General features: G+C 37.0%; 1 protein-coding gene across 7 annotated transcripts in view; it reads right to left on the bottom strand.

Annotated features, from left to right (window-relative positions):
* The window catches only part of msh3 (mutS homolog 3 (E. coli)), an 80886-nt gene extending 65832 nt beyond the window's left edge, over positions 1 to 15054 (bottom strand). Inside the window, exons 1-8 of one of the 7 annotated variants that reach the window (XR_007184690.1) lie at positions 14402 to 15053; positions 14124 to 14223; positions 11584 to 11825; positions 11238 to 11417; positions 9211 to 9327; positions 8957 to 9074; positions 6904 to 7037; positions 6007 to 6173 (exon numbers count right to left, since the gene is read on the bottom strand). Coding sequence is in view for 6 of the 7 variants with exons in the window: in XM_048189225.1 (XP_048045182.1) it covers positions 6007 to 6173; positions 6904 to 7037; positions 8957 to 9074; positions 9211 to 9327; positions 11238 to 11417; positions 11584 to 11825; positions 14124 to 14223; positions 14402 to 14563 (1220 nt within the window). In the remaining variant the exon portion in view is untranslated. Of the gene's footprint in view, positions 1 to 6006; positions 6174 to 6903; positions 7038 to 8956; positions 9075 to 9210; positions 9328 to 11237; positions 11418 to 11583; positions 11826 to 14123; positions 14224 to 14401 lie in introns of all 7 variants that reach the window. The other 6 variants (XM_048189225.1, XM_048189223.1, XM_048189222.1 and 3 more) reach the window with 6 other exon arrangements.
* Positions 15055 to 16953: the final 1899 nt, after the last annotated feature.

The raw sequence follows: 16953 nt of genomic DNA, 5'->3' as shown, positions 1-16953 counted from the left end.
CCATGTTTTACAACTTTACCCAGTTGTCACATGCTGGCACCTGTAACCACTTACTGATCTAACTCTATGCCAACATCAGGCAGTTAACAAACAACAGGCAAAGTGCCATATTCCAACAGCAAAACTCACCAAGCAAGGTGTTGCAGAGGCTTCCATAATTCTGAAGTGCAGTCAGCGTTAACCACCACTTTCAGTTTGAGGACAGCACACCAGTGGATCTGTTTGGTGACCATGACCTACAGCAGCTGAACTCAGAAAATAACAGCTTGATATGGCCATGGTTTCTTCTCCTGGAGAAAGACCAACCTTGATTCAAGATGCTGCTAGACAAAAAAGCGCAACAAAAAAGAAAACAGACTACAGGGGTGTCCAATCCTGCTCCTCAAGGGCTACATTCCTGTAGATTTCAGTTCCAACCTTGCTTCAAAACACCTGCCTGTAATTAATTAATAAGTAATCTAAAAACCTTGGCTGTGTCTGAAATCGCCCCCATATACCCTTAAATAGGGCACTACTTGAGAGGACAGCTATTTGTAGTGGTGACCGAAACCATAATAGACGTTATTTAGTGCACTCATTCAATCCCGTAATGCACTGCAATAAGGAGTGTACAACAGATATACACTCAATGGCTAGAAAATACCCATAATGCACTGTAAGGGTCATGCAGAATGAATTCCCGCATCAGACCAGAAGATGGCGACCGCAGCTGAATCATCCATCCATCCATTTTCCAAACCACTTTTCCAATGTGTGCACAGTGTAATATCATATAAGTATAAATTCCTTTTTAGTTGTTTCATTAAGATTTATACATGCTAGTTTCCATGACAGAGTTCAAAATAACTCTTTTCATTACTACTGGAGCTGCCTATTTGCCTATAAGTTTCAAATCATTATTAAACAGCAAACACAAAATATGCAAAAGTGGCAGCCCTTCCGGTGCACTCAGTGTCCGAATTCGCGCACTCGTTTTCTTTCACTCATAATGTAGGGAATAGTGAATGAGGGTATAGGGGGCTTCGAATACAGCTCTTGATTAGCGGTTTCGGGTTTGTTTTATTAAGGTAGGAGCTCAACTCTACAGGAAGGTAACCCCTCCAGGAGTAGCTAGGCTTGGCTACTCCTGTTCTTGAAGGTTCTTCAGATGACAACCGCAAAAGGACGAGTGAATGTTTCAGTTCAAATCTCCCTCAATTCATTTTACAATAAAAGTTGTCAAGGTGTTCCTGACCCTCAAAGAAATGCCCTTTTGAGCTCAAGTATGCATCTCGGTGTCCACCAGGGGAAATGAGCAAAACCTCTTGGTCTTGGTTGTTCATGCTTTCTGGTCATTCCAAAAAGTGAATTCACAGAACATTATAGTGTAACTGATGCTGCTCTAAAGTTGGGTGGGCCAAGGCCAGAAGTGAACACTAGATGTGATCTCAGATGTGTTCTGGAGGAACTTTAGATGGCCTGATCGCCAGTGTGAAAAAAATATCACCCTGATTTGTCAAAGAAATGTTACCTATGATTCGAGGCAAGAAAAAAAAGAGAAAAAAAAAAAAAAGGTACTGTAGCATTTTTTTATGCAGGTAGTAAATATTCAGTGTGGTTCTCTTGGGTTTATTACCGATTTCAGCCAACTTACTCTTCATCCTACATGCGAAAACATTAAGGTCTGTCTGAAGAAACAATCATCTGGACATGTTCATCTCTCTAAAGCTGTGCCAATAATGACAGCTAAAGTGTTTCTGACTGCTTTGCAGATGTGCTATTGTGTGCTAAGATGCAGATTTGTCTTCAAAACAAGCCAAATTTCACTCCAGTCGGTTGGAAAATCCAAGGACAATAGAGTAACACATTATTTTGTGGTGCTCCAAGACTTACTCAGAGTAACCTGGTTGGGTCAGCCAATGGAAAAGCTTTTTAGCAGCCTTAGATGGGGACACACAGATTAGTTCTGCTGAGGTTTATTGCTGGGTGATTTTTGCAGGATTCTTTACACCTGCATGTAAAACGCATAAGGGTTTTGACAAAATTATGAATTCAATCTACATCTAAGTATAATATCATCACATAAAATTTCACCCTCGGTTATCCTCAAGCACTTTGTTTACAGCAAAACCACAACAACACAACCATGTATCAGTAAATAAGTTTGTACAACACTATATAACACATACACTTCAACTGTGTGATGAAGCACCAGCACCAGTTCAGCCCTAATGAATACCATCCATTCTACTTTGCCATGTTAAGCAACCTTGTCTACATATGGCCACAGGCAGTGAAACAGCCAAAAATGTCAGGTTGGGTCAAGTTAAACTAAGAGGGAAATACTGCAAGACTTGCAGCACACCCCCATGGAATTCTTCTCAGTTTGAGGTATCCTACAAATACAGGAGCAAAAAAAGTGCACTTCGGTAGGATAGAACATGCACATCATTTGTAGTCAGTGTATATAACTATGTGTACATAAGAATATATAGGATGATGGATTGTTGTGGCTTAGCAATTAGAACACATACTCTAATACACTGACAATACGAGTTTGAAAATGACCAAAATACATATTTTCAAATCTTTAAATGTTCCCACCCTCAATGAAATGATATTAGTTAAGAGGTGATAGTCATTTACTGACATCTAGTGGTGAAAGTGAACAATTGCTAGTCACTGAGTAGTAGTTACATATTATAATTGAAAACTATTTGAAAGCATAAAAAGACACTGCAAATAATTTTCTGTCATGTGAGGAGGTTTATGAGGTTAAATAATTAAAGTGATCTTAAAATAGTATATTTGTAGTCTAATGATAGGTGCAGTTCTTCAGGCAATCAGAAGGCCTGTTCCAATACCAACATTTGCATCATCACACTTAGGAACTTGCCTTCTTCCATCACAATTGTCCTGTATTTGGTCTATAAGTATTCAAGTGAGGACCTTTTGATTACCTGATGGGACACACTTACAACAGTGGTGTAAAATTGCAAGTGAATTTTTACAGAGCTTTCTTTGCACAAAGCTTGATTTGAAATACTTTTGCACTTTTAAATGTCTGTTGTTTAGTAGTTCCTGTGTAACATATGACACATTTTAGTAATTTTGATGTTTCTAATTACATGTTAAAAAGCAGTTGCAAAACATATACATCATTTGCAGTCAAGCCTACGTGTATATGTGTACATAAGAATATATAGGATGATGGATTGTTGTGGCTTAGCAATAGCACACATACTCTAATACATTGAGCTGTGCTGCTTGGGTGGACAACATGATTTTGAAAATGACTAAAACACATTTTCGAATCTTTAATGTTATAAACTTCAGTTATTAAATAGTGATTAAACTGGGGAATCTACTAACAGGATGATATGAGTATAACCAATGAGAATGTAGGGAGTATTACCTACAAATAACATACATATTTCATGTCAATGTCACTTAATTTTGTCTCAATGTTTTATGGTCAACAAGTATACAATATATCAGTGGTTTCCAAACTGTTGTACGTGAGATTCCCCTGTGGGTACGCGAACAAAATGCTGAGTTTTGCCATTCATTTAATTCTACTCCAGATTAAAATAACATTAAAATCAAGCATATATTTCTAACAGGCACAACACCCACAGGTCAAACAAATGACATCCAATTAAATTAACTCAACTTTTGCGGACAAAACTGACTGCATCCACACAAGAAGCATGCATATGATAGGTTGCATGCAGAGTATGCTGCCTTATGCTGCATTATTGCCTTTCTCAACAATGTATCTTTGTAAAAGTGGGTATTTTGCACTTGAAGAACAAATATAGACAGACTATGTATAGAGATCGAGACTCAAACTCTCTTCGATACAAAAACATACCCTGTGTAAGTTATATTTTTTAACGTTGATAATATATTATATGATCAAGAACGCAATTTTCACAAATTGCCACACGACTCCAAATGTACATTTTAAACACCGTATTGTCAGTATTGTTTGTGCTATTTTGCAACGACATAATAGTTCCAACAAAGGCTACAGCAGAGCTGCAGCACTCAGCGGTGTTTCGTGAATGAATGTACAGCTTTGAACGAATTGTGAATCAATGATTCAATGACCCTTTCATAAATACAGCCACTAGTTGTAGTAACCTCATTACTGAATGAATGAATGACTCAATGACTCACTCATTCAAGGGTTAGTTCACCCAAAAATAAAGCTAATGTAATTTATTACTCATCCTCATGACGTTTTAACCGTAAGGTCTTCGTTCATCTTCGGAACACAAATTAAGTTATTTTTGATTTTGAATCTTTTGTTTCGAATCAGTGATTTGGAGCGCCAAAGCCACGCGATTTCAGCAGTTTGGCATTTTGACACGCGATCCGAATCACTGATTTGAAACAAAAGATTCGAAGCAGAGTTTTGAAATCGTCCATCACTAGATATTGTTGGACTAAAGTTATTATTGTGTTTTTTTGGCACACAAAAAGTATTCTTGTCGCTTTATAATATTAAGATTGAACCACTGAACTCACATGAACTGTTTTAAATATGTTTTGAGTAGCTTTCTGGATCTTGAGAAGTTCAATGACATTGCTGTCTATTGAGGCCTCACTGAGCCATCGGATTTAATCAAAAATAATTCATTTGTGTTCCGAACGAAGGCCTCATGGGTGTAGAACGATATGAGGGTGAGTAATAAATTACATTATTTTCATTTTTGGGTGAACTAACCCTTTAAGACAGTGACTTACCACCACCTACTAGCGTTTTTAGTTTAATATTTAAAAGTATCGCTTCATTTTTAACATCATTGCATATTTCTCTTTTGAATTTATCTAAAACATTTTATAAAGGTAAAAAAAATGCACTGAATAATCAATTTAAGGGGGCAAATACTGTCGCTTAATGGAAAAGGTTTGACAGTGGAAGACAGGGGGGCTGAGTTGACTCCTGGCCGTAAATAAACACTAATTTCTTTAAAGACCAACTTGGAGTGTCGTTGATACTGCGCAGCTAAGGAAAGGGAAGTACTAAAGATTCTAGCATACAAGTGGTAAGAGAGTGATAGTGTCTTCTTAGACGGGACGCCGTGTCCGCAGGTTGGTTAAAGTCCACCTTAGTTACCTCAAGTCAGATAAGTTCGTTTGAAAAATTCTACCACTGTCACAGCACTTGCAGTCCCTTGTACATGCTCTCAAATGGCCAAGAATGAAAGTGTGGGTATTTGGACAGGCCCATTATATATAATTTGGAACACAGTTTTAACTCACCAAAAGCATATTTAAGATAATCAGAAAAAAAAAAAAAAAAAAAAAAAAAAAAATGCAAATAACTCCATGAAATCAGGTCCACTAACTAAAGTTGTGTAATAAATTAGGGCTGCAACAATTATTTTGGTAATCAATTAATCTATTAATTAATCAATTAATCAACAAATACACATACATATATATATATATATATATATATATATATATATATATATATATATATATATATATATATATATATATATATATATATATATATATATATATATATATATATATATTTAAAAAATACAAATATTTAAAAAACATTTATAAAATAAAATATTTTTAAAAAAAAATCTTGCATCATAAAAAACAACAGCTTATCATCAGTTGTTTTGAAGCAGAAAGTCAGTTTAAATCACGATATTGATAATATAGAAAAACAAGCACAAACTAAGTGTTACCTACTAAGAAGTAAAATGGAGAAATAAATATTACAAGAGCACCTAACATGACATGCCGCATTGTTTGAATTGTTTAAAATAAAGCATTCTGATTATTTTTGCATAGCTAGGATTGTGTACTCTTACTGCAGCAGCTCATTCTGTCCTCCATTATTATTATTCTTGTGTGTCGATTAATTTCATTATCGATTACTCGATTAGTCGTTGCAGCCCTAGTATAAATCATCTACAATGCAGCATCACACAAACATATTCAATCACAAGAAGATCTCTACAAGACAAAATATGCCTACACAACATGAACATTTACCTGGACAGAGCAATGTTGCGTAATAACCTCTCAGTCGTCTCTGAGAGGTCTGAAGGCACCAGGATCTCTACAGGTTGTATTTTAAGTACCCTGGACTCCAGCTCTGAATGGGCCACATTATCTTTAAAACAGTCCACCATCACGTCCCCGATGCTTGGCTGGACCACCTAAACTCAAAAGGGAAGACAGGGTTGTAGTAGGATTGTTTTAACCAAATGAAACTCTCTGCTGTATTATAACTAAGGGCCGGACACACTAAGCCAACGGTCAGTTGGGCTAATTTTTGTAGTGTTCCACACGTCGGCTGTAGTCAGGCTTACGTCAGCAGCAGTTCACCCAAATCGGCATGTTAAATCGACATCGTGGGTCATTGGTGAGAAAGATTTCTCTGATTGGCTGTTCAGTTTAGTGCACAAGAATAAAAGAGAAAATGATGAAAGTGAGCAAAAGGAGTGAAAGACAGAAGGCTGTTAGAATTTTACGTCATCTCACCTGAGCATTCCAATGTGCAAATATTTTAATAACATCATGAGCCGCCTGGAATGAATAAAGTGATCAGAATGAATAATATTCAAAATGCTAAAAAGCGCTGCTTTGCTTAAGGTTCGTATATCTAAGGTCTTAGTTTCAGGTTCCCTTTTTGAATGATGAGAATAGACTTGATACCTGCTAATACAGACGGTTATTTCTTTACATGCAGATGCAGAAAGCACATGCTAGTTGGCAGTTAGCTGTAGTCTATTCTTTGGGCTCAAGCGCAGCTTTTTGTCCCAGACTCGGCCAACAGGAGGCGACAACACAGTTTGCTTTCGTCGCTGCTAGTTCTTTGACGTCGGCTTGGTGTGTCACAGCCTCAAAGCTCACCCAACACTATCAATTACCACAATAATTTCTTACCACCATCCCCACGGTCAGCTCCTTGCTCTGTTTATCAAAACTTTCGCTCACACACATTAGATAGTTGTTGCCACTGTCCTGCACCACATCTTCAGCCTGCTCCAAATCTCCCAGCTTCAGAAGAGGATTCACATCTGAGAACAAGGCAATGAATTCATTCAATTCAGGTTCTGTAGGTCACTCATCAAACAAAAGATACTGAAGCCATTTCATAAATAGATATCCTTCAAAATGTTGTCCTGAATTTTTTGAATGAAATGAAACTTTTATTAAGCAGGGCTGCATTAAATTGATCAAAAGTGACATAATTTTTCTATTCATGAAACAATCCTGAAAAAAAATATCACAATTTCCACAAAAATATTAAGCAGCACAACCGTTTTCAACATTGATAATAATAATAATAATATTAAATGTTTCTTGAGCAGCAAATCAGCATATTAGAATAATTTCTGAAGGATAATGTGCAGTGTTGCCAGATTGGGCAGTTTTGAATTTGATTGTCAGACTCAATGTGAGACAAAATTTGGGCTCGTTTGGGATCAGTTTGGAGGTTTTTAAACATTTAAATTTGATATGCTAATTGGTAAAAAAAACAAAACTCAGGTTAGCAAACACACACACACCCACTGCAGAGTGGGCTGGTGTTGATGTCGATTTTGTTGATTTTGAACTGTGCAAAAGGTTTTGATCACGAATTACACATTTTCAGCTGTTATGGTGTGTGCATGAGCGTCACCATGTGTGTTTCCGAGGGTTGAAGTCTGTTAATTTCTTGGCTGCCGTTTACAAATTAACTTTAAAAGTTTCTATCTGATTGCGAAGAAACAATTTTTGTTATATTTGCTCATTTTCTTTTACTGCATGTATTTGCTAAGCTTTCCTGTTGTATTGTTCTCCTGTCAGGGAAATTCATTCATTTTTATAATTTTATTTTGTCATCATTATTTAGTTGAAATGAGGTAAATGGTCATTATAAATCTTGGTTGTCATGACAACAGAGTTCTTTTGGCAGTGAATGTTTTCGGCGGGTTTGAGAGCTTTTGGGCTGGAAATCATTAGCCGCGTTTCCACTGCCGGGCCAAAGGCGGGCGTGCTAGTGCGTGCCAGGGCCGGTCGCGTTTCCACTGTCACTTCCGGGGCTTGATCGTGCCTCTTCGGTGCTTCCTCGGTGCCAAAGGCACGGGTTTTTCGGCCCGCCGAAAACCTTGGTCCAAAGCGGGCCAGCTGGGGCTTGAGGCGCGGTCGAGGTGAAAGGCGGAGCTAATCGTAGTCAGGTGATGGTCTACACGCTGAAATGGGTTGGGTTGTGTGATGTTTGATCAAGGGAAGTGTGTTTAAGGGCAGTTTTTAGATCAGCGCTGCGGAGCTAGCGGACCGACAGTGGAAATGCAATTTGATTTTGGCCTCGGTGCCTAAGGTCTGTGGCCACAGGCCCAGCCCGGCACGCTGTTAGCCCTGGCTCGCACTGGCCCGACAGTGGAAAAGCGGCTATTGACCCAGTCTGGCAACACTGCTAAAGTGACACTGAAAGCTTTGCCATTAAACTTTGCCACATGATTAAATAAAAAAAAATTTTTAAAAAATGGTAACACTTTACAATAAGGTTCATTAGGTAACTACTTCAGTTAACATGAACTAAGAATGAACAATACTTCTACAACATTATTAATCTTAGTTAATGTTAATTTCAATATTTACAATTACATTATTAAAATCAAATGTTGTATTTGTAAACATTAGTAACTGTGAACTAACATGAACAAACAATGAACAGCTGGATTTTTATTAACATTCAAAGTTTAATAAATATGTTCATGTTACTTAATACATTAACTAATATTGACAAATGAGACCTTATTGTAAAGTATTACCAAAAAATCTTTCCAACCCCCAACTTTTAAACGGTAGTGTACAGTATGACACCCATCAAAGAGTTGAAAACTGTAAACTGCAGCTGAGAATCTGGTCAACAACAGATATTGAAATTAATCTTAAAATAGAAATGAAAGGCAATTATGAATCTATGGAGTATTAAGAGCAGAAACAATACCTTCTCCCACAAGCGTGGATTTGGTGTAAAGTGCATGAAGTTGCCGTGTGAAGAGAGAACTCTTGTTGGTGCTGGAGGCCTTGATGGCTGAAGTTTCGGTCTGTTTCACTACACCTACCTAAGAAATGAGGCATGAAAACACTCTTACACTGACTGAAACCACAGAAAATAATAATAAAATGGGATGTTCATAGATATACTCATCTCTACATGACAAATTTGCAGCATATTGTAATTAGAAGAATGTCAGTGACCTTGTAACCCTGAGAGACCAGTCGGCGAACGTGCACAAACAGGCGATGAGTAGGGATGCTGGCCGTCATGAAGTTATGGTCCAGATGACAAGTGATATTGAGTTCCTTTGCAGCAATCTATGAAAAAGAAAATTTGGTACTTAAGGGGAAAAAAACAAATCAGGTTTCTTAAAAAAAAGTTAATTTTGCACACAATAAGTCTTTCAAAGTCGAACATTATTAATGGAAATAAGTCAATGCCACTACGTTAAAGGGATAGTTAACCCGAAAATAAAAATTCTGCATCAAGCAAGCACGTTTGAACTTTTGTTTACAAGGCTTGAAACTGAACATTTTGGTTGCATATGCTCCACAAATTTAATCTATGCGACCTCAAAATATATTTATGTTGAGCATTTGTGCGAATGCAAATAATTCTTGTGGTGCGACCTGCTTTCTAGAGATGCACCAGTCCACCGGTAATAATATATATACCACCATATATATATATATATATATATATATATATATATATATATATATATATATATATATATATATATATATATATATATATATATATATATATATATATATACACACATATACACACTTTGTAGTTGTGGTGCGTGCTCTTTTTTTTATTGGTGAGTGCTCCAAAATTTTTCAGTTAGGATCACTAGTAAGGAGCACCAGTGCTATCAAGTCAATTACTTTTATGATCTCTTTATGAACATTTTGAAGCTTGAAAGGTTTGGTGGAATGGCCTTTTAATGGAGGGACAGTAATCTAAATCTACATGTATATACCAGTGGCGTGCAGTCCATATACGCTGCGAATGCTCTGCATACCCAAGCCATTCGTGGACTCGGCAAAATTAATATTAACATTATAAATTACTATTAAATCCCTTGTTTGAGGAGTACCATAAAGCCTACATGATTGGTAATGCGCATGTAACAGTCTGTAATTTATTTATTTGCCAAATGACTGTAATTTTCTTTAAATCTGCCAGTTACGGAGACTTCCGGGTAAGCTGATCTACAGCAGTTTTGCGTCTTTACGCATTTGTTATGGAGTGTCATCATTGTCCCGCGTTCTCATTGGTTCGCTGGCCTATGGCGGATTACATGGCAGGATAAGCTGTGAGCGGATCGCTCGCCCAAGAGGAAAAATGAGCTACTGCCAGATCTCGATCAATGAAAATCACATTGTATTTGATACAAAACTAACTAGACTTAACCAAATGGGGAACAAAATCATAACTAAAACTATTTTCATAGTATTTCATTTTCTCCATAGGGATTTTTATTTTATGAAAACTTATAAATTGTTTAAGATAGTCCTACTAGATAGGCCTATCAGAGGATATTAATCGATAGTCTGTGCATTTGTTAAAGTCATCAGTTTTGCATAATTTCAACTTATTTTTTAAAGAATACTGATATTTTTATTTATTATAGTCTACTTATATTTATTATAATTACATTTTATTTTTTTTTATTTATAATAAGCTGCTAATACTAATTATGTTATATTTATTTTTAATTATTAATTTAAAAAGTTCTTCTGGCATACATTTAAATTGACACCATGGTGATTCTTATTTGTGTCCTAAACTGATACGTTTAAAGGTGAAGTATGTTGTTTCTGTGACACTAGCGGCACTTAGCGGATTACAAAATACAGCATATTTTGCAAATACAACTTTTTAGCATGTCGCGCCTCCGTCGACTCAAACATCACAAAAGCTCTTACGGTTGCTTGTGAAGGCAATTCTCAACAAGTAAATGCGGGCTACTCTCAATAAAAGATCCAACTTATTAGAAATACTTTTCGCTGTGTTGCTATTTGTCATAAGCAAGCAATGGAGTAAACTAACACTGAGAACGTGAGCGTCTCGCATATTAGCTATAAACCCACTCAACGTAACTGCATCACCCAGCATACCCAGTTAAAAAAGTCACCACCACTGGTATATACACCCTTGAATAGAGTAATTAATTACCCATTGTATGATGATTGTGATGGGCTGCTCTAGTTCTTACCTCTGCATCCTCACCAAAGAACCTGTACTTATAGCCACACTCAACGCAAAGCACTGTGTCCACATGTTGCTTTTTGATCTCCATGTACTGTTCCTCTAGAGGGGTGTATATGGTCTTGGTTCTCCTGTTGGGAATGCCAGGCTCTTCTGAACTTTTTCTGATCACAGTATTCTTAGCAAACTGAGTAAAGGAAAGCAAAAACATCATGACTGAAAACATTTGAGTCTTCACTAAACATACCAGGCAATAAAGCTCCTTCTGATTCTGACTACTATATTTTATATATAAACCAGTTAAGACAAAGAACACCCTCTGAAACATACAAGTATTGCTTATAAACTCAAACCTGTTTAATCTTAATAGGTTCTTCTCTGAATTCTTCCACCAACTCAGATGAGCTGTTCTCCATGATAGTATCGTGTTGGTGCATGGCAGATGTCTTAGTTTTTCCAGAGTCTGAAGGCTCCACCTCCATCTTTATACCCTGATCGGAGACTCTGCTCTCTGAGTTCCCTGGGCAGCTGAAATCTTTAAGTCTCGTCAGGGTGGCATGGCTGACACTTGCTCTAGGGGATACCATCTTATCTACTGCACAGAAGAGAGAAATAAAATGAATATGCCAGCAAGAATAACAGTCAGTGATGCATTGTCAGTACATTTTATGTTGATCATGTATTGTACTTAGGGCTGTCAAATTGATTAATCGCATATATATATATATATATATATATATATATATATATATATATATATATATATATATATATATATTTACACACAGCATATTATATATTATATATATTATATATACACACAGCATATTTTATATTATATATATATATATATATATATATATATATATATATATATATATATATATATATAAAGCATGTGAAATCGCATCATAACGTAACATAACAGTGTCTGTTTCGCTTTAAAACACAAACTTTCTGTCATATTCTGTCATTGTATCTGAAGAGCACGAGCCCTCCCACATTGCGCTGTTCCTGTCTGAACGGAACGTCGAAACATCCCACCGCTGTATGGCCAGATGATATGAAAACTATGTTTCTCGGCTGGATAAAGCAAACCAGCTTCTTGCTATGAAAGTTTTGATGGATGAGGATTGCAATCAAAGTAAAGATGATTGCGGTGACGTACAGAAGCATGCATGAGTCCGTTATATTGATGCGCAAACAAATCATGTATGAGCGCTTTTGACGCTCTGAAACACATTGTATTTATGCACATTTCAGTACATTCACGTTGTTTTCACACACATTCAGGATAATGTTTGGATTTGTCCTGTCTATGTTGCTGTGTACTTCATATATATGCAGGTCAAGGTTGGTTTAGGGTTTTTTTGGCATCTCCATGTGGTCCTGAACAGTATCGCAACTTGACTTGTCTAAAATGTAAACAAGCTCTTTGCTGTTGCACATACTATACTCCGTGAATTCTGAAATGTTTTTTTTGCTGTGATTTTTTTTTATGGGTGCTTTAGTGTAGCCTACATAAATGTATGAATTATATGAAATCATATCATTTGGTTATTTTGGCAAAATGGGCGTTTAAATGGACGTAATAAATGGTGTATGCTTAATTTCACGATAACTGTGCGATTAAAAGTATAGTATGTTAGAATTCTGTCCGCTAGAGGTCGCTAGAGGCCTATTCAAAACAAAGGCGTAGCTTGATGACGCCAAGTTTTAGAGCGGAATCTTGGGACATGTGGTCTTCACCTCAACGGACGGTACAAAAGAATAGGGATAGGACTCAGGAAGAAATCATGTTCATGGATGTAATTATTAATGTTACTGAAGTATGAAGCAGAACAGGGCCAAGTGTTGTGGGAACTGAACAAGGCCGCTGGAGCGATTGTGCAACACAAGCCTCACGAGCAGCGGAAGTTTTATTATGCCACAGTCGTCGGCGCTGCTTCCGCTTTTCTGGTCATGAGTATGAGGTAAAGCAGCTCTGTTTATCATATTAGATACATTTGAGTGTGTTGAAAATGATCATATTAAATGCTGGATGTCTTGTGTTGATAAATGGCATGCAATTAATTTTAAAACGTATTGTATGATGGAGAAAATGCTGTACTACTGTTACTAAAAATAAAGCTGCATCTGATTATGCTATGTTAGCTACTTGACAAAATAGTTTTTTTTCTCTGAGGCACGGTAAAGCATGATACTCGCAAAACATCGAGGGTTAACACGGGTATGACGCAATTGACAGGTGACTCCTCAGACGTCCCGGATTAAATTGCAATTTTCTCATGATTTACAAATAGTTGGAAACATTTGGGATATTGTAAGTACTTAAGTGAACAAAATATAGAACACTGGCCTAGTGGTTTTTGGATATTTTACTGCAAAAATATTACATATTGCACCTTTAGCCGCGATTAATGGTGCGCAATTTAAAAAAAAAACTATTTACAGCCCTATGTATGTGTGTATTTTATATATATATATATATATATATATATATATATATATATATATATATATAGTAGTAATTATTTGTATATACACATATATTATGTAAACACAAACTTTTGTGTTAGATGCGATTAATCGATTTGACAGCCCTAATTGTACTTGTTCTCATGCCTTAAAAACCTAAACATCTTATTTAAAAGTATATAAAAACCATCAAAAGTCTTTTTTTAAGGCATGTCAGTGAAAAGAACAGACCTGAAGAGCACAAAAAACATAATTGTTGAGCCCTGCTTAGAGTAAATGCCAGAAAACACATTTTTACATCTTATGATATCAGTGTAAACAAGCTGCTTTAAAATAAAATGTCCAATGCAGTTACACACAAAAACTCCAATAAACATAATGAAAAGAATGACATGCATGGTGCATATGTCCTTACAGGTGCTGGGGGTCACCATGCACTCATCTCTCTCCTCCTCCACATTGTGAGAGAGTTTGGGTCGTTTTTCTGAGGACATTCCTCCATCACGTAACTTCTTCTAAATCAGAACAGGTTTACATTTTAGTCGGTGCTGCTTTGAAACAGCAAAAGCTTCGTGCATGCGAATGCAATGCATTTTTGACTTACATTATTATTGACATGACTCTATTGTATGATAGGACTGCAGATTATTTACAAAGTAAACAAGCTGTCTGCTCTGCAAATAAAGCTCTTACCTTTCCTCTGCCCCCATGGCGTCGGTCTTGGAAGTTAATCCCAGGCTGGTCAATTGGTTGAGATTGATCGCTTGCACTTGTGAAGAATCTGCTGATAGTTGTCTGAGTGCTGGACTTTTTGGAGGATTTGGATGCAAACACACGTTTGACACTTGTATGCATTTTACAGCATTAACTGATTGTTAATACATGGCCTGCAAGATTTACTTTGTTGTTTGAAAATAGGCCTAAATTCTGATGATTAAAAATAGTCTCTAGAGAAGAGACTAGAAGTACAGCTGATCATGTTGGCGCGTGAGTGATGTACCTAGTCTCGCGCATGCGAACTGCTGTACTGCAGAGGGTGAAATATGCGCTGCATATGCGCAGTCGCTGCTGTAGTGCAGCGGGGGAAAGAGGCGTTAGATATGCGCAGTCCACGATTTGTAATCACAAACGAACTTAATACTGATTTAAATCAATAACCAAATTAAATTAACCATGGTAATTTAATTCATGGTTTTAATTTAATGGTTACACACTGCCCCAAGTGGCTTACTGCTGTTATACAACAAAACTTTTGTAAACTCAATATATAAAGTTAAAAAATTAAAATATATATGCTTTTTAAACACAAATGATTGGCTTGCAAGTGCTTCCGCCAGACCGCCTTCCATATTCTTCAAAAAAGCTTACGCTGTTACACTTGCAAGGCGATCATTTGTGTTTATAAAGCAATTTACTTTTTTTTTTTTTTTTTTTTTAAGAAAATGACCGATCGTTTCGCTAGATAAGACCCTTATTCCTCATCTAGTATCGTTTAAAGCCCGGCTTTGAAGCTGCACTGAAACTGTAATTTTGACCTTCAGCCGTTTGGGGTCCATTGAAGTCCACTATAAGGAGAATAATCCTGGAATGTTTTCATCAAAAACCTCAATTTCTTTTCGACTGAAGAAAGAAGGACATGGACATCTTGGACGACATGGGGGTGAGTAAATTATCAGGAAAAATTTAATATGAAAGTGAACTAATCCTTTAAGCCTTGTCTGTGAAACCAGGGTATACACTATCAAGTAAAGCGATATAATAGAATATATAACGTAGCTGTTTGTTTATATCGTTGCAAAATGTTGGCTAAACTATCAACCAACTCTAATCTGATAAATGTGACTATAAGCCAGGAACATATTAAGATATTATACATTTTAACATCATCTAAAATAAATAATCTTATCTTTTAAATAGATTTTTTTTTTTTCACTGTTTATGTCTAAAGTTTTCCACGGGCCACTTAGGCCCTACCAATCCCTTGGGACAACCCCGGGGTCCCCGGACCCCAGTTTAAAACCTCTGCCATATAGGTGACATTTCACTGTTTGTCTGCACCCATCATGCATCTGCTAAATGTATAAATGGTTTTATCTCACCAGCATTTTGTGGGGGGCTTACTGATACTGATACAGTATCTGACTCCGAAAACCAGTCAGTATCTGGTGTGACCACCATTTGCCTCACACAGTGCAACACATCTCCTTCGCATAGAGTTGATCAGGTTGTTGATTGTGGCCTGTGGAATGTTGGTCCACTCCTCTTCAATGGTTGTGCGAAGTTGCTGGATATGGGAAGGAACTGGAACATGCTGTCATATATGCCAATCCAGAGCATCCCAAACATGCTCAATGGGTGACATGTCTGGTGAGTATGCTGGCCATGCAAGAACCTTCCAGGAATTGTGTACAGATCCTTGCAAGATGGGGCCGTGCATTATCATGCTGCAACATGAGGTGGTGGTCGTGGATGAATGGCACAACAATGGGCCTCAGGATCTCATCACAGTATCTCTGTGCATTCAAAATATCATCAATAAAATGCACCTGTGTTCGTTGTCCATAACGTACGCCTGCCCATACCATAACCCCACCGCCACCATGGGCCACTCGATCCACAACGTTGACATCAGCAAACCGCTCACCCACACGACGCCATACACGCTGTCTGCCATCTGCCCTGTACAGTGAAAATCGGGATTCATCCCTGAAGAAAACACCTCTGGTGGACATTCCTGCAGTCATCATGCCAATTGCACGCTTCCTCAAAACATCTGTGCCATGTGCTGTGTGATAAAACTGCACATTTTAAGTGGCCTTTTATTGTGGCCAGCCTAAGGCACACCTGTGCAATAATCATGCTGTCTAATCAGCATCTTGATATGCCACACCTGTGAGGTGGATGGATTATCTCGGCAAAGGAGAAGTGCTCACTAACACAGATTTAGACAGATTTGTGAACAATATTTGAGAGAAATAGGCCTTTTGTGTACATAGAAAAAGTCTTAGATCTTTGAGTTTAGCTCATGAAAAATGGGGGCAAAAACAAAAGTGTCGCGTTTATAATTTTGTTCAGTGTATAATAACACATAACTCAAATAACACTGAAAGTAGTATTATTAAGCCTAACTGAGTGAAACAGGTCCCTTAAACAAACTTTGATACATGCAAAGAAAGATATTAGGCTGTTTTCAGACTCCTGAACTATGTTGAATTAATGCAACATGTAGAGAATAATAATAATAA

Source organism: Megalobrama amblycephala, linkage group LG4 (assembly GCF_018812025.1).
Source record: "Megalobrama amblycephala isolate DHTTF-2021 linkage group LG4, ASM1881202v1, whole genome shotgun sequence".
Classification (NCBI taxonomy): domain Eukaryota; kingdom Metazoa; phylum Chordata; class Actinopteri; order Cypriniformes; family Xenocyprididae; genus Megalobrama; species Megalobrama amblycephala.
This window is presented reverse-complemented; position numbering and strand designations above follow the sequence as displayed.